A 22519-nucleotide genomic window follows, 5' to 3' on the forward strand; every position below is an offset into this window, starting at 1 on the left:
GTGCACTGCAGCCCTGTGCTTGTAACTCTTAGGAAATCCAGTGCTTCTGTCAATCCAGCCTGTCTTGCTTTGCCAGGTACCTGAGGACTGACCGACTTGTCCCTCGATGCTGCAGGCCAGACTGGCTCTCTCCCTGCTCCTGACCCCCAGACTCTGTCTTGAGTCCCACATGCTTGGGCTCAGTTTCCCGCTAGACTGCCCTGGATCTATTTCCTCAAACCAGTCTCCCTCTGCCTGCATGGCCTGTCAGGTTCATCCTCTGGGTGTCATTTTTTTGTGTGCATGAATGAATAGGTGTCCCTGCCCCTCCCAGTTTGACCTCTCATTTTGCCTATAGTATTCTGGTTCTGATGTCTACCATTTCACCATTAACTGCACTGCCAGCCAGCAACTGGCAAGAGCCTGAAGATGGCTCCAGATTCCCTTGGCAGTAGCCCCTCTAGGCTTCTGCCTTTCCCTTTCACCTGCCCAGAACTTCAGCCAGACTCTATCCTCCAGACTCTATCAGCCAGACCAAGCTTCCTAGGGTTGCAAAGTGGTAGCTATTATTATTGGTAGCAGCCCTAGTAAAGCAATCATTTGATAAAAACATGTTCCTGCTTAAGTGTTCTTAAGGAATCTCCCAGGGAATGGGGGAATTTGGGCATAAGGCCCCAGATCTTCAGTTAATAGAGTGATTTTGTCAGCCACTTACAGTTGCCTCTTTTTCCCTAAGATGCAGCAAGGAAAAGCCTTTGATGACTGAGTTGAGATGTACAGGCTTTTATTTACTGAGATTTTTCTAGTTCACCTTTAAGACTGATAGAGTCAAAACTTTGGAATCGCAGTTGTCTTCATGAAGCAAATAAAGCAGAAATACTTTTTTTATTTATTGAATAGGGAATATAGTCCCATGATACAAAATTCAAAACGAACAACAGCTTGTTTAGGAAACTCTGTCCCACTCTCACCCAGTCACTCTTCTCCATAGGTAACCCATGTTACCGGTCATTTTTTTGGGTGCATCCTTCTGGAGGTGAAAGGAGAATGAACTTGTGATCTAATTGAGGGCCTATTCTACATCACAGCTGCCTTCGAGGCTGGCTGGGATCAGGTTGCTCTTGTGTTTTGGGGAATATAATTTGACTTCTTAGAAGTCTTGTTTAGAAAAGCAGCCATGTATTGATAGAGTATAGTTCTTAATCAATAAGCTACAAATATTCTCTTTGGTCCACAGAATCTATATCAACTAACCTGTATTCTGACAGAACTCACTGGAATTAATAAGGAACATTAGTCTGTTTATAGCAAATATTCTCTGCACATACAAATTCCCCCTACAAATTCCTTGCTTAGTCTAAAAAAAGGAGTTAAAACAGCAAGATGATTTGACTTTTCTTGCTTCGCTTTCTTGTGTCTTTTTGTGTCTTCTACGCTTTTGTTTCAGGGCGTACAGGCTGGTGTTTATCTTAACGGCTGATGGACTCTTCTAGAATAACCGTGTCCACAGTCTGTGCAAAGCTTTGGGAGGGCGGGGGGAGATAATAAATTTGAAATTAAAAAATCCCTTTATAAAGCAATGTGGATTTATTTCCCTACGCAAAGCCATGTTGAGTCTAATTCTGAAAAACCATAAGCTGAAGAAACATAACATTTCTGCCAGTGGAGCCACAGAGACGAGCGGATCTGTATTTAGAATCCTGCAGGGAAGGTTGACTTAAATATTTATTTTCCATGCTGTTAACCCAATTGTAGTGCAAGTCATTATGGATACTAAAATTACTTTCTTGCTCCACTGAAAATTCATGCTGACATCGAACAATGTAGAAAGAGGCTTGGCCCCTCTTGTCAAATCAACAAGAAAAGAACATAACCTAGAACAAATGAGGGATTTTCCATAGATTTTGTTTTATAAAATATCATCCGTGACTATATTTCAGAATTTGGCTATAATTTCAGTAAGGATGGTATCAAATTTCTGAATGTTACAGTACAGTCGAAAGATGTGGTTTTTCTTAAGAGAGAAATGATTAAATGTGAAAATAACACTTCACTTAACAGCCCTGCTGTCCTGGAAAAAGATATCCTTAAAGAAAGTCACTATTGAAACTGATCCTACCCAGAATAGAATACAAATAAATTACTAGCAACCTGTGTACCCAAAACACTAAAAGAGCTTCTTTAAATAAGACAATCTTACCCTAAGGAATTATTTCTCTTTGAAGCACTTTGTTTTAGAAGTAAATAAACAACAAACATACAAAAGGTGGTATTAATACATCAGAGTAACCTACAAACAAATGCGCTTGGTTCTCGTCCATTTCTTTGAATGTCTTTTTTTCTCAGCCAGCTGGGCTGACGGGCCAGCGAGAAGGTCTCACTTTCTCCCAGTCACAAGTGTTGCCATTAATGAGTCAAAATATAGACCCTTTGAATTCAGATGTTCTGGGCGATCGTTCCTGGTCTGCCCCTTCCTTAGCTGCTTTCTCCAGCTAAATTTATCTCAATTTTATCCAGCTTTCTATTCTGGATCATGGCACAGTCCTGTGCCTGTGAACGTAAGGAAAACGTCCCACCATGGTGATTCTCAGCCAAACATTCATAACCAGGAGTGGAAATGATGCAGGAATCACGTGAGGCCCGGAGACCAGATAGGGCAGATTCCTATTCAAAAAATTAAATGACAAAGAAAAGAAAGTCTGATATGATAGAATATAGGATTTTTTTTTTTTTTTTTTTTTTGAGACAGAGTCTCGCTCTGTCACCCAGGCTGGAGTGCAGTGGTATGATCATAGCTCACTGCAGCCTTGACCTCCCAGGCTCAAGAGATTCTCCCACCTCAGCCTCCCGAGTAGCTGGGACCACAGGTGCCCGCCACCATGCCGGGCTAATTTTTTGGTAGACACGGGGTTTCACCATGTTGCACAGGCTGGTCTTGAACCTCTGAGCTCAAGAGATTTGCCCACCTCAGCCTCCCAAAGTGCTGGGATTACAGGCGTGAGACACCACACCCAGTCTGAACATGAGAATTTTAGCAAAGCAGAGGTAAGGGCCGGGAGAACTCAGGTTGGAGGAGGGGACAAGGTACCCCGAGCACTGGTGACAAGAGTATGAAGTAGCCTGGCTAGGCAGACCCCAAGAGCTGAGTTGGGCTTCAGGGCAGGAGGATTTTTCTACCCAGGGCAGCCCTCGAAACTGGGCTTCCAGCTTGACCCAGAGAGAAGAATGCCTGATATTTCTTTAATAAAACTGACTACATTTCTAAAATCTCAGGACAAAAAAAAAAAGCCATTTTCAGCCTGAGTCTCCTCACCTGTACAATAGTGCTAATAACTGTGCCTATCCTGCTGCACTGAGAGGCAGACGTGAGAATTCGTATACATGATGTGGCACTGGCAAATGGCCATATTGCACAAACACAAAGCTTCCGCCTCCTCAATTCAAAGCTGAAGACCTTTCTGGCAGGCTCTGCTGGGAGAAATGGAGATGTGATTGTATCACACCCCAGTGCAGTGGTCTGTATCCAATAGAGGAGGGATATTCATGGGCACAGCCGAGTGGAATTAGTAAAAGTATACATAACTTCCATCCAGTCATTCCCTGAAGGGAGAGAGGGAAAAGGGTGTCTCTAGAAAGGGGAAAAACGATGGAAAAGATAAACTGGGCACCCAGAGACAAGTTCTCAAGGCCTGACAATCTTCCCGCACAAACCATCCTTGTGCACTTTTAACCTGATTATGACAAACCAAAGCTGCATAACAGAGTATTTTAGCAGGACAACTAGGAAAAAATGCATGCTTTAAAAGGCATGTTTGATTTCACAAAAAGAAGTCCTTTATTATGGGATTGGAAACTTGAGGCATCAATGTGAAATTGGCGATGAGTGGTCCGAGTCATTTCAGTGCCTTTCTGTCTGGGGGTTCAGTCAGTTCCATGAGCCACACTTGGGTGAAGGCAGACACAGTTTACTCAGTCCGTCTGCTGATAAAGCTGCTGCCAGATTATATCTGTGATTTCTGTTAACTAGGACATAAACGAATTATGATCGAATATCCTTCTAGACATTCTCATTTTAAATAAGCTCGGCAGATAGAATTTCAGTCTTACAGATTCACAGAGAAAATATCAGGCATGTTTCTTTTGTACAAACCAGAGCTTCACATTTCAAGCTTCAGAACAACATTGCATAGGTGCCTACCAAGATGGTGTGTTATAAAGAGACCATGAGGATAAAGGGACAGTGTTTTAGGATCCCCCGCTCACCTTGCTGGGTCACCTGGCACACTCCATGGGTGTGTTCACCCTACCTGGGAAACCTGTCAATCATGGAACACATTAAAAACTTGGAGGTCCTAAGTTATACTAGTCAGGTACATGGCCTAAGTCATAACAGAGGTAGATACAGAGAATCACAGGGTTTAACAGAAAATGCCCTGAGTGTTTAAAATATACTTCATTTCTAAGAAATATATTTTACACATAGCTCTTGAAAAAAAATTCTGCTGCCAAAAGTTAGGCTCATATATTTTGTGATTTGTACAATATGAAAATATGTGTCTAGTTTATTGGAGAAGATCATGAAGAAACTATGACTGTCACAAACAATACTATAATTGGTTACAAAAAAAAAAGCTTAGCACAGTGGCTCACGCCTGTAATCCCAGCATTTGGGGAGGCAGAAGTGGAAGGACTGCTTGAGCTCAGGAGTTTGAGACCCTGTCTCTATAAAACTTTAAAAATTATCCAGGTGTGGTAGCGTGTGCTTGTGGTCCCAGCTATTCAGGAGGCTGAGGCAGGAGGAAGTTCAGGCTGCAGTGAGCAGTGATTGCACCACTGCACTCCAGCCTGGGTGACAGAGTGAGAGACCCTGTTTCAAAAAAACCCAAAACGATTGATAAAGGATTTGGGACTCTTTTCTGAGACAGGGTCCCATTCTGTCACCTAGGCTAGAGTGCAGTGGTATGATCACTGCTCACTGTAGTCGTGAACTCCTGGGTTCAAGCAATCTTCCCATACTCAAGTGATCCTCCTGGGCTCATGCCATCTTCCCATGCCAGCCCCCTGAGTAGCTGGGACTACAGGGCCTAGGGATTTGGGACATTCTAAAATGCATTTTATGAATGTGTATCTAGCGATAAAAAGTATTCAAAACCCCAACTTAAAGGCACTCATCACAGCTGGTCAGCTCCTACTGGTCTCACTGAAAATTACAAATAAGAATCAGTCCTCTCCCCCACAGATACTGTTCCCCGCAAAAGAGGCTGTGAGTTCATTTAATCACCGGGTGAGAGCGAGTCTGAGTCATTCACCTTTGCCTGAGTCATTCATCTTTATCTCGAAAAATGATTTTTCTCCAGAAGATATAGTTTGATGTTGTCAGAGTTTAACAGGAGAAGTATCAGTCTCTTTACGAAGTTCTGCTGTCATCACACTGTCAAAGGCATCTTCGCTGAGCTCTCTCCCATACCTGCATGAGGTCCTGGCTTGCTGCAGGACTGAAGGCAGGACCTGTCTCTGCCCTCTCACACCTTTTGTAAAGGGGGACACAGCCACATATAGAGAGGAAGGAAAACTGTGACCAGTCAGAGCCCTACACAGCAGTGCCAGAACTGATGCATTGGAAAGATACTCCCTGATCGCGGACGAGGAAGGAGAAACGCAACCCTGGCCTCAGACTGGCGTCCACGTCTTCCTTGGCTCTGGATGGGCAGGGAAACAGACGGAGATAGGGAAGGACTTACAGGAGGAAGTGCACAAGCTGGGGAGGGTGAGGTTGCGGGGCAGAGACAGAAGGATTCGAGAGGAGGAAGAGGACAGAGCAAATGGGAGACTTGGGCAGGTGCAGGCGGAGAGCCTGGAGGGGTAGGCAGGTATGTTCTGACAGTAGAAGGAAAAGGTGGGGGCTGCTTCGGGGCTTCCAGGAAAGGGCAGCTAGTCAGTGAGTTGTAGAAGGAAGGGAGGGTCTTTTTTTAGCAGCACCATGAAACATATTGTAAAGACTGTTGGGAAGAGAAAGCGCAAGAAGGTGCAAACTCGTTTTAGACAAGAACAGAGCCTGGGCTAGGATCTCATGGAGGAAACAGAGATGGAGACGAAAAGCACAGGCAGGAGCAGGCAGGAGCAGACAGCAAAGTGGCAACTCTGGATGGCAAAATCTGCAGGAGGCCGGGAATGCAGCTCATTTCGGGAGGCGAGAAAGGGCTGTCTCCCACTGCCAAACACAGAATTTGGCTCTTTTTATGCCTGTCCTTTGAATGCCTTTTTAAAAAAACTTTGGGGCAATTTAACATTTTTTATTGTGGAAAATAGATATAAAATTTGCCATTTTAACCATTTGAAAGTTTGATTCAGTGGCATTAAGTAGTAACGATTGCCACTATCTATTTCCAGAACATTCTCATCACCCCAAATAGAATCTCTGTAACCGTTAACTAGTAACTCTCCATTCCCCGTCCCTCAAGCACCTGGAAACCACCTTTCTACTGTCTGTCTCTGAGTCTGACCACTCTCTATACCTCATATAAGTGGAACCACACAGTATTTTTCCCTTTGTGTCTGGCGAATTTTGCTTAGCATAATGTCTCCAAGGTTCATCCATATTGTATTATGTACCAGAACGCCATTCCTTTTTATGGCTGGATAATATTCCACCACATGTATAGACCACATCTTGTTTATCCATTCATCCATTGATGGACACCTAGGTTGTTTCTATCTTTTGGCTACAGTGAATAATCCTGCAATGAACACTGGCACACAAGTATCTGAGTCCCTGTTTTCAGTTCTTTTTGGTCTATACCTAGGAATCCTAAGTTAATTCTATGTTTAGCTTTTCAAGGCACCCACCCCTCAACTGTTTCCCGCAGGGGTGGCATCATTGTACATTCCCACCAGCACTGCACAAGGGTTCCAACTTCTCCACATCTTCAACAACACATGTTATTTTCTGGTTTTGTTTGTTTGGTTTTTGGTTTTTAAAATAATAGCCATCCTGACGTGTGTGAAGTAGTATCTCCTTGTGGTTCCAGTTTGCATTTTCCTAATGACTAATGAGGTGGAACATCTTTTCTCGTGCTTATTGGCCACCTGTGTATCTTCCTTGGAGAAATGTCTATTCAAGTCCTTTGTCCGTTTTTATAGGGTAATTTAATTTTGCCTAGTTCTGTTCACAGGATTTGATTTAGCTGCTGACAACACTGACTGAATTCACAACCTAAAAGTCGACCAATTAGATATACATTCATTTATTTCCCAATTAAGTGAACACATACTATGTGCCAGGGACAATTTCAGATCCTCAGGATACAGGGGATAGAACTCAACTAAGAGAGTCCTGGCTTACAGTCCAGGGGAGAAGAACAACTATAAGTAAACAGATAAGGAAATCTGGTTGCAACAATTGTCATGAAAAAAATGAAACAATCTATATAAGGTGATGGTATGATTACAGGAAGCCTCTTTGAGAAGATGGCATTTGAGTGGAGTCCTGCTTAAAGCCAGGGAACAAGCCAAATTTACAGCACGTGCCACAAGGAGGATTACAGGTGGACATATTTGCCAAGGCCCTTGGAGGAAGCATGCACGGCTTGGTGGAGAAACAGCAAGATAGCCCATGTGACTAAGTGCAGTGCGAGGTGGGTAGGGTATAAGGTCACATAACTGATTACTAATTTATACGCACTGTGAGTTAATATATACCCATACTGTCAGGATTGTGTGGTATTGATCATATTGGACGTTGCCATTACCCCATAAAGGTTTAAATACTAGGCACTTCATGCTATTTTCATTGGCAGGCAGGAATTACCACCTTTGCCACCAGATTTTTAAAACATATATTATTAATTGTGATAAAACACACATAACATAAAAATTTGCCATCTTAACCATTTTGTCACAAGTTCTTTTTTGGAATATATAGTATGCAGAGAAAAAAATCTAACTTAGGTCAGGTTTGATTAAAATAAAAAACAACCTTAAAAATATAGGGTAACTGTGATTAGAAGTCCTGACATATTCACCATTCCGATTTAGCAAACTGCACAATTGACTTTATATACCATCTTGAAAGCTGCTTGTTACTGGGCCCATCAGCATTTCCCCCCCCACACCCCACCCCCACCACCTTGATTCCAGATGTGCTTCTTAAAGGAAACAAAGCACACAGCACTGACTCAGGCGCCCATCAATGGTCTGTTGATTTTTACTCAGCCCTCTGCCTTACTCCCCTCACAATGCATTTATTATCTCTGCTCCTTGAAAAGAAAACATATGGCCCAAGGGAAAATGAAGAAACAAGCTTGCATTTCAAAACTTTAATTGCAAGTTTGTCTTCCAGAGAGATAAGAGTGAAGAGTCTGCAGCCTTGGGCCACCTGGAATCCAAGGGCAAGGCCGGTTGTTTCCTCAGTACAGTAATTAGGATGGCTTTGACTTGTCCTTATGTTCCGATGCACCCCTATTTCCACAGGCTCCAGTGAATGCCCCTTTATTCTCCCAGTGTGAAAGTCTTTTTACATTGTCATTCTTGGGGTTTGTTTTTTTCTTTAACTTTGTATTCATTTCAGATAAGAATCGCTCTCTCTTCTTTTCTGTAGTAGAAGCCAACAAGCCCTGTGGTCACTTCTGAGAGTGCACCTGCCGGCTGGAAGCCCTGTCCCTCTAGGCTCTGCCTCCATGCTGGGGCTGCACGAACTGCTCAGGCCAGGAGTCCCCAAAGTGACTGAAGGAGGAAGTATTCCCCTTACCCGCTGCCCTCCCTTCCTTCACTGCCCAGCTTTCAGGGTGAAATCCAGTGCTTCTCAAATGTGCACAGAATCACCTGAAAATGTTATTAAAATGCAGGTTCTGATTCACTGGGTCTGGAACAGAGCCTGAGACTGCATTCCTAACAAGCTCCCAGGCAATGTCAATGCCGGTCTCTGAGGAGCAAGGCTAGAGATTTTATTGAAAACCAAAAGCCAGGACTTTCTCCTATTCCCAAACACTGCATAGTCATCTCTGACTATACAATAGACATTGAGAACCACCTCTCCCGTCCCTGGATGCCTTTTATCTATTGATGAATGGGGGCATAGGAAGAATTGGCCCTAGTGAAATATCTACTATGTGCCAGGCACTGTGCTCGGAGACCTGACTTCCCTTCCCTTCCTGCATCCTCCCAAGAGAGATCAATCAACTTGCTGAGATGGCTGGTGATAAGGAGATTGGAACAGTGCTAGGCATGTAGGAAATATTCAAATACTTGATAAATTAATGAATAATTTTTTCCCGAAAGACCACTGTAACCTCATAACTTCCCTATAAAGAAGACTGTAACGGTTTCCTTCTAGCACTGAATCAAATTCACACTCCCAAGCACGCCCTTGGAAAGACTCCACTAATTTGGGACAAAATCCGAGATACCCTGAGGGAAGGGGGTTGCAAAATCAAGATTAGCAATCTCTTTCTGGGCTGGAACTCTCTTTTCTAATAAGGACTGAACACGGGGCTGCCTAACAGGAGACACAGCTGTTTTAGCCTCTTTGTGCCCGTCACTCATGCCAGGAAATGGAGAGCCTCCCATGAGGCCTCTTCTGAGTGACCTCACCCCTTGGGTGCAAAGGAGTGGGTGCCCACCACCTTGAGTCCTCTTACCCATGAGGACCGCCCCACACAGTTAAGATGACTGGTTATGGCTTCTGGTGCTTTGGTCATTTGCAATTTTACATGGAAATTGGATCCCAGACCAGGCGTGGTGGCTCATGCCTGTGATCCCAGCACTTTGGGAGGCCAAGGCGGGTGGATCACCGGAGGTGAGGAGTTCAAAACTGGCCAATATGGTAAAACCCTGTCTCTACTAAAAATACAAAAAAATTTAGCCAAATATGGTGGTAGGTACCTGTCATTCCAGCTACTTGGGAGGCTGAGGCAGGAGAATTGCTTGAACTCGAAAAGCAAGGTTGCAGTGAGCTGAGATCGAGCCACTGCACTCCAGCCTGGGTAACAACAACAACAAAAAAATCCGACCACAGTGGCCTGTTCACAGGGACCCCCAACTGGACCCAACTGGAGCATAGAAACTTCAGCACATTAGAAAGGGGCAATTTTCCACTTTTAAACCTTGTGACCCATAGAAGTTAATAGGTTAAGGTTTAAGACAGAGGTTCCACCTGTGTTTTCACTGAATTTAACTGCCCCCTCGATCTCACAGTCCTTGTCATAGGTTTTGGGGTCTGCTGCTAGATTTCTGGCCACTGTGCATTAGTGACACCATGTTGTCATTCTCCCCCTAAACCCCGCTAGTGTCTCCTGATCTCACTCCAAGTAAAAGCTTGAGACTGACCGTGACCCAGAGGCCATGGGTGTTCTGACCCTCTTTCTTATTTGAGCTTTTCTCTTACTACTTAGAAAGTGTCTTTCAAGGGATCAAAAAAATGTTAGTAATAGAAAATGATTTTGATTTGTTCCATGGTAGGGACATGTCAAAAGAGGAGCTCAGGTTATTCTCATCAAGGGAAGAGTCCCCAGATTAGCTATAATTATAGTAAGACTAAGACATAAAGGACCTTTAAAAATATAACTACCTACTTCCAAAAGCTTATGAGGGCAAAGGTTTAACCTATCACTGTCTGCTGCCCTGAGGCTCCGAGGCCATCCTTCTCCCCCCTCCCACCCTACACAGAGCCTGGCAGGTGGCGGGAGTGGGATGAACACGCGTGGAGAGATGCGACCCTCTGAGGCGGTGCACCCAGGGCTACAGCACAGTGGTACAGTATAGTCTATTTCTACCTCTGGGGTGTGGGGCATAGACGAGCCAGTGCTGCCTTGGCTTCAGGAAGTGGTGGTGATTCAAGACATACACTTCTTTTCCTCCTGAGTCAGGGATCAACTGGCACATGGACCCTGTGCCAAGAGTGCCCGGAGTGCCTGTCTTTTATCTGGATTAGCCTTAAAGACACAGCATTGCCATTTCTGCTTAAGAATAGTTCTAGAGGCCAGGCGCGGTGGCTCATGCCTGTAATCCCAGCACTTTGGGAGGCTGAGGCTGGTGGATCACTTGAGGTCAAGAGCTCAAGACCAGCCTGGCCAACATGTCGAAAAGCCGTCTCTACTAAAAATACAAAAATTAGCCTGGCATGGTGATGGGCACCTGTAATCCCAGCTACTCGGGAGGCTGAGGCAGGGAGAATTGCTTGAATGTGGGAGGCGGAGGTTGCAGTGAGCCAAGATGGCACTACCGCATTCCAGCCTGGGCAACGGAGTGAGACTCCTTCTCAAAAAAAAAAAAAAAAAAAAAAAAAGTTCTAGAAAGCCCTCAGTGAGTATATACTTGAGCAGACAAGACAGACTCCCACAAATGCAGACTGGGCACGCATTTGCATGGCTGTCCCCAAATACCAAAAAGCTTTCTGTCCCACCATTCTGGGAGGTCCCTTTCTCTACTGCCTACCCCATCACAGAGTTGACTATACAAGCAGTTTACCTGAGGGGTTAAGACCACAGTCACCGGACCGCTGCCTGTTAGGAGCTCCAGCCCTGCCACGCACGAGCTGTGCAAACTCAAGCAAGTTAATCAGTCTCTCTGTGCCTCAGTTTTCTCAACTTACTAGCAAGGTGGAGTGAGCATTAGATATAATCCTTGTAAAGCACATGCCGGGCACACAGGAGGGGTTCAACAAATGGCAGGTACTTGTAATATATTAATCTTCTAATATTGTCAGAGCTCAGTGCAAACCTTTTCATGGAATCCCAGGGTCTCTGGCAGCTGTTCTCAAACTTGAGCATGTGTCAGAATCAGCGGAGAGGTTGTGAAGCCACAGACTGCTGGCCCCCACCCCCAGAGTTTCTGTTCGCTAGGTGGGGGGCGTAAGAAAGTGCATTTCTAACAAGTTCCCAGGGGAGACTGATGCTGGGCCCAGACACTACAGTTGGAGAACTCATGGCTTCAGGGCAGAGTCTCAGTTCTGGAGGTTTATTCGCAAGCCCTTTGTGACCCAGACCCCCAGGACTTTCCCAGCTGGCTTTATCCTTCCCTGGTCCCTGTCATTGGCCTTGGACTCCATAAATCCGGGCGGGACATGATTTTCTCATGCCTGTCACCACCTTTGCCCTTCTCCCTCCAGCTCTCTTTTCCTCTCAGAATTACACCCATCCTTCCAGGACCAGATCAAACAACCCCTGCCCGATTCTCCACTCGGAATTCATCCTTCCCATGCCTGTATCCTAGAGGCATCTCCTGTGTTCCTCCTGTGGGGCTCCGTGGGAACAAAGAATGGGATATCTGACCTTCCCCATCAGATCTCAGCCTCTCTGAAGTCAGAGGCAGCAACGTCCTAAGTCTGATGTTCCCAAAATACTTGGTGGGTTTTGTTTGGTTTGGGGTTGTTGGCTTTTTTGCCAGTAAATCCAAAAAAGTATCTCGTTGAATTGAAAAGAAAAAAAAAAGTTTACAAAGAGGTTAAAGGAACTGGAATGAATAACCCTGGGGAAGGGGAAGTTGTGGGCTAACAATCTTCAACAATAGAAATATTAAAATAAAGAAGACATTGACCAACTGGTTTTTACCCCATTAAAGAACAAATTTGAGGAAATGGGGTCAAATTGTGACATGTTAGATTTAGGTCTGTTAGAGGGAAGTTCCTGACATTAGGAATTATTCAACAAGGAAACGGGTTAGCAAGGGCGGAAGTGAATAATCTCTACTAAGCTTTAAAAATGGAATCGATTCTCAATTACCATGAAAGTGTTAGATGTGATCCTGCTTGTATATCTGACAGTTGAGAGAAGATAGGGGCCTTTAAAAATCTCTTTTACTGGCTATGAATTTGCCAGCTGTTTGTGCTACTATGTGATACACTATTAAGTTAGGTGCTAACTGCATTAGGTAAGCAATACATATTTTTAAAAAGTCAATACTTCAGGGAAGTGGTTCATGTCCCATCTGTGGGATGTGATGCGAACCCCAACCCAGCCAACACAGTGGTGCCAGTAGGATTTCTGGCAATGCCGCACAACCTTTCCCCATCGCCCAGCTTAGCCATCACATTCACCAAGAGCTAAACAGAGTTTTTCTTCCTCATTTTTCATGGAAAGTCTTCAAATTTCTGATAGCTTGAGGAAGTGGCTCTTGTACTCTCAACACTCTTAACAGGAAATGTAATAAGTTATTATTACTTTGATGAACTAAAAGGGTGGTTTTTGCAGTCAGGTCTTCCTGATACTTGGAAATCTGGCAGCTCTGTCCCTTTGCTGGTGCCAGACGGGCCTCCGTGTCACCTGCTGGGTCAGGATTTTTTGGGGGTATGGGGAAGTCTAAGAGGCACTGGACACAGAGGAAGGGAAACACTCATCTTAGGCAGCGGCAATGTGCCAGGAAAATGTGTATCATGCAAGCAAACAGTTTTTGTGCAGCTATTGGTCCAACATAAACACTGCTTCTTTTGGGGTTAGGTGACATATTTGAGGCCAGTTGGGAAGACCACAGGTCAGGTCACACCTGCCTCTGCTCTGATGTGACTCTCTGGGGATCACTGGCTGTTTATCTCTCTTCAGTGTGTGTTAAGAGCTCTGTCTCTACGCTGAACTTCTCATTCCAAGACATCTCTAGGTCTGGCAATGGCTCTGTCGATTCCAGAGCCTGCAAGTTCCCTGCAGAGCACAATGCCACGGGGCTTTTAGCATGTTTGCCTCTACAGGGTCTAAGGAACTTTGTCTCTGCCTCCCAATAAGAGAACCCAAACAAGGGGAGATTCAAGAGCCTAAACGTAATCCTTCTTTTTTGTTTGGGAAAAACAACACTTCTTCACTTGAACCAGAACAACATCTTGATTTGGACTAAGATGGCAATTTCCTTAATACAGTGAAAAATATAACCCAAACAGCCAGCTATTTTGTCCTGACATCTGCCATGTCTTATTTACTTATTTATTTATTTACTTTGAGATGGAGTCTCGCTCTGTCACCCAGGCTGGAGTGCAATGGCGCCACTCGGCTCACTGTAACCTCCACCTCCCAGATACAAGCGATTCTCCTGCCTCGGCCTCTCGAGCAGCTGGGATTACAGGCACGCGCCCTCAGGCTGGGCTAATTTTTTTATTTTTAGTAGAGACGGGGTGTCACCATGTTGGTCGGGCTGGTCTCAAACTCCTGACCTCGTGATCTGCCACCTTGGCTTCCCAAAGTGCTGGGATTGCAGGCGTGAGCCACCACACCCGGCTTTATTTTATTTTTTTACTAGTTAAGTGAAGCAGTGGGAGTGGAGAAGGAACAAATAAATCTGTTAACTGGTTGTGATTAATTAGTTGTAAACACCATTGCACTCAGAGCAGCCTGCCATGTCTTTTTTTTCTAATAACCAGCCACATCCGTCCTTTGCCCCTGGCGCCTTCAGCCCCTGCACAGCCCCACTGGCTCTGAAATCGCCCCCGTACTCAGCTTCTCCTTCTCTCGCCACTGCCCTGACCTGATTCAGGCCCTTTCCCAAACCAAGGCAGTGGGCTCCTTACTGGCCCCCTCAGGCCCACCCCTGGACACTCTTCCCCTAATACACAAAACTGATTATGGCCCTCTCCGGCTCACAGCTCAAGATTAAATCTGGACTATTTACTTGTACCTAAAGCCTTTGAGTGCTGGCTTTGGCCTTCTTCTCTCCCCACACCCCTGAGTCCAGGAATCCTGTCCTTCCTTCAGTTCCCTGCAAACACTCCACCCTGATGCGAGTCCCTGCTGTTCTCGCCGCCAGACAAAGCACTGGTCATTCTGGAATCCCCAGCCTAAGTGCTGTTCTCTCATGCTCTCTGCAGTGCTTTAGACACATATGACCATGCAGGAGGGATGGGAAGTCCTCTCTGACACTTTGAGGTGAAGGCACTTCTTGTCCTGTGTGCCCACGACAAGTTGAAAACCCTCCCCAGAACACTGGATCCTGCTGTCTTTTCATCGTCTGCACACACCTGGACTGCAAATCTGAAGACAGGAGCTGTGGCCCTTGGTCTCTGCTTCCTCAGCCCATTGCAGAGTGTGCTACAGGTTGTGGGTACTCCATTTATTGCAGTCACTGAATGCATTGAACACAAATTCAGGTTTATTTTCTCATTATCGAATGCTGTGGCCTGCATGCGGTGACCCACAGCACTCAAAGGTTGAAAGTCGACGGTGGCTCATAAACACACATATAAAGTTATCATCACACGGCCCTAAAGAATGTACTTCCCACTGCTGACTGGGGCTGCTTTGGGCTTCTTGGTGTGAGAGCACACTGCGACTGGAACGTGACACAGTGAGAACAGCAGCGCCAGTCAGCCCTCTGACAAGGAGCTTCTGGTGACCCAGGCAGACAGGCAGCCTGCCTGGGGAGCGCTGCCAGGTTGGTCTCGCTGGCAGGAAATAGAGCGTCTCTCAGAATCAGGACAGAGATATGGGGCTGTGTGTAATCTTGCTCCACGCCCACTCGGTTTTAAACCTCAAAAGTTCACTAAGAACTTCAGAGAGATCAAGGCTATTTTGCTGAAACCCACGGCTCCTTCTTGGTTCTTTCAAGCTTAGTGTTTTGGGGCAGAAAGTGTGAGCTGAACTTAAACTGTGTTTCCAGCAGTGGACACTATAGAAAGCCCCACACTGCAACTAGAGGGAAATACACAGAAAGGCCTTCCCACAATACGGGCAGAGAACGAAAGGGTACTCAGAGGAAAAATCACCTGCTGGGCAGAATCCTACCCATGCCAGTCCTGGGGTGCACTGAGCTGCAGTCAGCAGCCTGTGTGCTCAGAGGCAGGTGTACCGCCCTGTGGACTAAGGCCAGGACGCTGTGAGGAGACAGCAGACAGGCCATGGGCCACCCGGGCAGGGGGCAGATGCCCTAGGGAGTGAACCACCTGGACAGTTGCATACCATCAGGATGGGCTGCAGACTCACATCAGCCAAAAAACCAAAAAACAAACCAAAAAATGGCCTAGACAACATTCCTAGAGACCACTGGATACAGCATGTGGGAGAAACACTATTTTTTTTTTTTTCCATGAACTTCAAAAATAGGAAAATACAAAGGGGGAAAATTTAATACTGACATGGCAGATGAAGTCCACACTACCCCTGCTTAAAACAACACTCTTTGCAGAGGAGGCCCTGCTTTGGAACTCCCCTTTTCATGTCCTCATAAAACACTGATTTATTGACCTCCAAAGGCACATTTTTATTGTTTCAGTTTTCCTGATGTAAGAAGTTCTGGTAGATAACTGAAAAAGCAAGCTATTTCCTTATCAACACAGAGAGTATGTTCCTATTACAGGTTTGCCATTTGAGGGGGAAGTGGTAGAAAGGAAATAACAGGGGAGGCATTTGAAATATTTCTCAGCAAAATGAACTGCAAGCCCACAGATCTCCGTCTGTGCTCTCCAAACAAGGCATTACTACTTATATCCATGTCTCCCCTCTCGGATGGGATGGGCGGCAGGAGGAAAGGTGGCACAGAGCACCCACCCACCCTACGACCCAGAGCCGCACCCTGGGGGATTTCTTCAGAGGGGTCTCCCCACGGGCACTCCAGGGCCCTGTGGCCTGTTTCTGATTAGTCGACTTTACCACCTCAGTAAGGGCCATCCAAGAGTTATCTCAAAACTATAAAAGTTCAATGCCCAATTTGTTTGGTGGGGGTTTCCTGAATTAGGTGATTTGTGCTATCTGTAAGGTCATAAAAATATATGGGTTTTTTTTTTTTTCCTGTAAAGATTCCTTTAGGTCTAAACCACTCACACCATCCTCCCAACATAGGGAGCTTTCTTCCCACCTCCTAGAATCATTTCTTCCCTGACCTCTGGTTTCCCACACATCTTTCCAAGACCACTTGGGAAACCTCTTCATCCCGAAGTCCTTAGAGATTCCTCCAGCGGTCCTCCCTCTCTCCCTCCCTTCCTCTCTCTCTCCCTTCCTCTGCCACCCTCTGTACTTTTCTTATCATATGATGCTCTCTTATCATCACAGCTTTTCCCTTCTAGTGCTCTCCACTAGACTGTGACCCATGCGCCTTCCCCTTGTTCCTCATTAGCACAGTGTTTGACACCACCAATGTCTGTTGTCCTGCATATGCACGCACCTGCTCTTGCATCTTATAACCCCAGATAAACATGACCATGTACAATCCATTACCTTAATGAAAACAGTGTGCATCTATATTTTGTTACCTGGAATAAACAGCAGGACTAGCTACACAAAAATTCAAAATGTTTTTATCTGTAGGCAAATAGTTTTATTCTATCTGAAAATGAATTCCCTCACAAATACAAGCAGGCAGACATATAATCATAGAAATGTTTTAAAGGGCAAAACTTATAGCCTTTCAGGTAAGTTTGAACCTATTTAATATAATAAAAATGAAACTAAATACAATCCCTACAGATAAGGCAGTTTCTGGAAGCCATTTATGACAACTATTTTGCAAAACCAATTTCCCCACTAGGCAGTTCCTGAAGCCTTGCCTGGTGTTTGATCATTAACATCCTCAATGAACTGTCAATGCCATTCCTAAATTGTGAGCTAATGGAATAGGCTGGCTAAAGAAGCAGTCATTGAATACAGAGAGTGCTTTTTCCTAGATAACCACAGTATCTCTAGGAAATATTATTTTAAGGCTGCATCTAGTCTCACCTTTGACAGAAAATGCATTTCTACTGGGAAGGTTGGGCACCAAGTAAAATAAGCAGAAAAGCATTCCAATGTCACTTGATTGTGAAGGAGTTCAAGAAATGCCACCCCAAAATATGCCACTATGGTGTGCTGATTATTTTGAACTTAAGGCAGGTGGTAGTGGCCACGGGCAGAGGTTTCTCTGAACTCTGCCCAAAGAAAGATCCTCCAAAAGGAACTCAAATGTCTCGAATCTCCGCCATGGGAATCTTCTCACCCAGAGAAGATTCTCACCCAGAGAAGATTCTCACCCAGAGAAGATTAACTCAGATTACAGGAGAGGAGACCGGAGGTTGACACCAGCCCACACAGACTCTCAACTATTCTCCCAAGGGCTGGTCAGAGACCATTTTTATTGCCTGAGAATCTTTTATGTGCCTGACAAGATGTCCTTTACTCACCATATGCTTCCTCCCCAAACCCCCCAAAACCTGTTTTGCAGCACCCTGCAGAAACCCCTATGGATGCTATCATGAGCTTCAATCATCTGACCCTTCCTCGAGTCTCTTATTTTGTAGGAGTCCTGTGTCTACGTAGGCAATTAAGTACAGTTTTTCTCCTGTTAGTCTGTCTTATGTCAATTGAATTCGTGGCCTAGCCAAGGAATTCATAAGGTTCCTAGAAGGTCCGCTCCCCTAGAACTGGAACTGATCGATGCAAGTTTAGATACATTTTCAAACATGCATAATGAAAGGGGCTTAAAGAGAAAAAGACGGGAAACAGCACTTGTTGAAAGGTCTCCCTGAAAAATAAACTTACTTTGATAGCATTTGTTGTTCATATTAGAACCGAACGCCTTTTATGCACATATGAATATGTCATTTTGCAAGAGCAGTGTGAGATAATTTTGCAACTGCGTGATCAGGCAGGTTTTTCTTAGGTGGCTAGCTGTTCGCTGAAACCCTGGTCCTTTGGTTCAAATAAGGTAGCACCCCGTTCAACCTGTTGAACACTTAATTAAGCAACACCTGAAGTGCTTAATTAATCCTTTAGATTTTTCCGCCTTCATTTCCCTCAACCATACTGAGAGACCCATACAATTGGGAATGAATCTTCCCTAGAATCTTTTGCTTCAGCCTTCAGTGCACCCACATTATTTCTGTCAAGGCTTTTCCCCTCTTCTCACCCAAACACGATTCTCCACGCGTCCCTCTCCACGCCTCTCCGGGTTCTGTGCCCGGCTGCGGAGGGACGGCAGCAGCCTAAGCTAGTGTTAACAGAGGGGAAATCTGACCCTGCCGAAACCAAGAAAACCACCACTCGCCCTTCCCTGTGAGAGCTTTCAAGTTCGTATCAACGATTTTTAAAGCGTTTGTTGTGCTGGGTGTGCTTCCCTCTGCGGCCCTCCTCCAGGAGGCAGTAAGTCCGTGCCTGGCTGCATTCGCTTGCTAACTGTACTGAGAAACCTGTTCCGAGAGGACCGGGAAGCCACTCGGGTCTGCGAGGGGCAAGTCCAGCATCCCCGGGGCGCGCGCAGCCTCTCCCGGCCGTGCGGGGCCTCCAGGCGAGCTGGCAGGGGTGTCCCCGAAGGGGCTCAAGGGAGGCAAAGGCAAGCCCGCAGTTCAGGGAAGGAGGGAATCAGGTCCCTTTCCTGGTGGAAATTTGGGACGGAGGCCACCTGGGAGAAATCGTATCGGGAACGGTTATCTCCCGCAGGTGCGGTCCCCACGCCGCTGTCTCCCGCAGCACCGCCCGGCGCAAGCGCTTAGTAGGTGCTCAAGAAGCGTTTGGAGAAAATGACAGCATCAAAGTCTTCGGCTAAGAGGGGCTTTTGGAAGAGCCCGTTTCGGGTGTTGCGGTCCCGCCAACCTGCTCCTTCTGCGCCCGTTTCCCTCCGCTTGCCCTTTCCCGCCCTCCGCCGTCCAACTCTGGAAGCGCCTCCCCAGCTTTCCACGGCCTCCGCTCCCCAAAACTCCCGCTCCTCTCGGAAGGCAGAGGAGCCAGGATGCCGCCGGCCCCGGCCCTTCCCGGGCCTCCCGAGGAGGCGTCGGGCCCCGCGGCCCAGCAGGCGCGGGCGCTCCTTACCTGCAGCCGGGTGAGCAGCGCGCAGAGCAGCAGCAGCAGCGCGGACAGCGGGCGGCGCCGCCGCCGGGCGCGCGGGGCCATGGCGCGGGGCAGGCTGGCGGGCGCCGCGGCCTCAGCGGCCTCTGTGGCCCAGCGGGCGCGGCTGCCGTGGCCCTGTGTGGTCCCGCCCCTGTGCCCCGCCCCGCACCTGCCCCAGCGCCGCCCTCCTGCGCCCCCCTCCGGCCGGGCCGGGCGGTGCCAGCCAGGTGGTGCCCAAGCTCCCCTGGTTTGCGGTGGGACGCGGGGCCCCGGTCGGGGAGGGGCCCTGGGGGTGTTCGCCGCGCCCGGTGCCTCCTTGGTCCGGTCTCCGCCCCTGGCCCAGGTGCTCGGGCTGCAGACAGGTTGGCGGGAGACCCGCCCTGGGTTGCCCTTCACGGCACTGGCTCCCGCCTTACCGCACCCCAGGCCTGTGGGCCCCGTCTCCCGGGAAGGAATGGGTGCATCGGGGTGGCCCTGCTCCGGCCCCGCGCGCCCACCCTTCGAGGCCCGGCCTTCCGAAAGTGGATGCGCCACCGTCGAGAATGAATGGGAGGAGGATCCTTCCTGGAGATTTCGTAGACTGCAGTTAAGGCAACACAATACACCATCTGCCAAGCTTCGTAAAATACTCCTCTTGTTCTTTGCTTCAAAATGTTGGGGCCAGCAGCCACTATCTCTTTTTCTTCTCCTGATCCTCTGCGTCCGCCCCTCACCCGCCCTGCACCCACCAAATTCCAGAATGGCACCAGGCTCCACCAGCTTTGAGGCGTCCCCCAGCCCCCATCACCACATGGGCCCTTTCAGACATAAAATGGCCAGATGTCTGGGGCACAGTGTTACCTAAAAAGTGAGGTCCGTTCTTCTGGTGCAGTAAGGCCAAGCCATCCGCAACAAGGTTTGCAGTGGAAGAAAAGAGGGCGCTTATCTGCAGAACGCCAAGCAAGGAGAATGGGGCAGCTCTTGCTTAAATCCTGACCTTCGGTTGGCTTGCAAGTAAGGATTTTTAAACGCAGGGTTAATTTCAAGAAAGCAGAAGTTACAGGCAAAATCATAATACACGGAGGTTACATGTTAGTTTGGTCTAACAAGCTGGGATATCTTGAAAATCTTTAAAGCGAGGGTGCTTATAGGTTATACATTCAAAGATTTTCTGACTTGCCATCAGTGAAGGAAGAGAAGCTTTGTTAAAAATTTGGGGTCAGCAAAAACGAATGTTAGCTCTGGCTCCTGGGTGTGACTTCCTCCTCGCCCTTCAGGAAGAAATTTAGAAGAAAGAATGGTGGTCAGTTCAGTCCTCATTTCCCCCTTGTCTGAGGTCTGCATGCCAGTGGATCTGTTTTGGTGGGGGTCTGGGTTTCTGAGAAACAACTCAGGGATACATGTTAAGATGTTATCTTTCGTTTCTATAGGGAATCTAACTTCCTTGGTTATTGTTTTAAGCTACAATTACCTTCTTGCTTATCAAGTTACTTATTTACTTCTTAGGGCTAGCTAGGTACCTGGAATTTCCCTTGAAGGAACTCAAGATTTTCCTTTATTTCCATGCTTAGGAGTGCTCCACAGACTCCTAAGATGGGTTCCTGCTCCATCTTGATAGCATCCTATTGTTTTGTTTGTCATCACTTGCTTAGGATTGTGTCTTTCCTCACATTCTAGGTCGATGTTGGATCCATACGTATAATCTCTCCTTTGTATCATGTATTAGTACGTTTTCGTGCTGCTGATAAAGACAGGGCAATTTACAAAAGAAAGAGGTTTAATGGACTTACAGTTCCATGTGGCTGGGGAGGCCTCACAATCATGGTGAAAGGCAAGGAGGAGCAAGTCACATCTTACATGGATGGCAGCAGGCAAAGAGAGAGCTTGTGCAAGGAAACTCCCATTTTTAAAACCATCAGATCTCATGAGACTTATTCACTTCACAAGAACAGCACGGGAAAGACCTGCAACCATGATTCAATTACCTCCAACCAGGTCCCTCCCACAACACATGGGAATTCAAGATGAGATTTGGGGTGGGGACAGAGCCAAACCATATCATAAGGTAACTATTTATATGAAGATACTTGTCCCATGCCAATAGAATATAACCTGTTTTGAATTCCTGGATTGCCAGAACTATTCACTTGCCTTACTTTTAGCCCAGCACATGGCATATCTTGGTCAAAATTCCATGTGCACTTGAAAAGGCTATGTGTTTTGCTGTTGTCAGTAAAGTACTTTATGAGTGTCAGTTAGGTCAAATAGGCTGAAATATCCATACTGATTTTCTGTTACTTGTTTTGAGAAAAAGTGTGGAAATTTCCAACAATAACTGGATTTGTCTATTTTTCCTTTTATTTCCGTCAGTCTTTTCATATTCTTGAAGCTCTACTTAGAGGTATAAACATTTAGAATTATTATGTCTTCCTGATGAATTGAGACTTTTATCATTATTATGTGTCTTCCTTGATTGGTGGTAAAATCAAATTCTCATGTCCACTTTGATATTAATTATATAGCCATTTCACCTTTCTTATGAATAGCATTTATATGATATATCTCAATCTATCTTTTTACTTTTAATTTATCTATATCATTTAAAGTGACAGCATTACATTTGGCACTTTTTTCCCATTTTACCCATTTTGACAATCTCTGCCTTTTGATTGGAGTGTTTAGATTGTTCACATTTAACGTGATTATAGATATGGTGAAGTTTAAGTCTACCGTTGTGCTATTTTTCTATTTTTTCCATCCGTTTTTCTATTTGTTCCCTTTTTTCCTCTTTTCCTACTGTCTTTTGGTTTGAGCGTTTTTAGGATTCTGTTTTCTCTTCATGTTAGTTTATTTTATAT

At 46.1% G+C, this 22519-nt stretch overlaps 1 protein-coding gene across 4 annotated transcripts in view; it reads right to left on the bottom strand.

The window, feature by feature from the left end:
• The window catches only part of TNFRSF11A (TNF receptor superfamily member 11a), a 62032-nt gene extending 42244 nt beyond the window's left edge, over positions 1-19788 (bottom strand). For all 4 annotated transcript variants that reach the window (XM_063638061.1, XM_063638143.1, XM_063638109.1 and 1 more), the window contains exon 1: positions 19665-19788. In XM_063638061.1, the coding sequence (XP_063494131.1) occupies positions 19665-19745 (81 nt within the window). In that variant the 5' untranslated portion in view covers positions 19746-19788. The remainder of the gene's footprint in view (positions 1-19664) is intronic.
• Positions 19789-22519: the final 2731 nt, after the last annotated feature.

This window comes from Symphalangus syndactylus, chromosome 1 (assembly GCF_028878055.3).
Source record: "Symphalangus syndactylus isolate Jambi chromosome 1, NHGRI_mSymSyn1-v2.1_pri, whole genome shotgun sequence".
In the NCBI taxonomy this organism is placed as follows: domain Eukaryota; kingdom Metazoa; phylum Chordata; class Mammalia; order Primates; family Hylobatidae; genus Symphalangus; species Symphalangus syndactylus.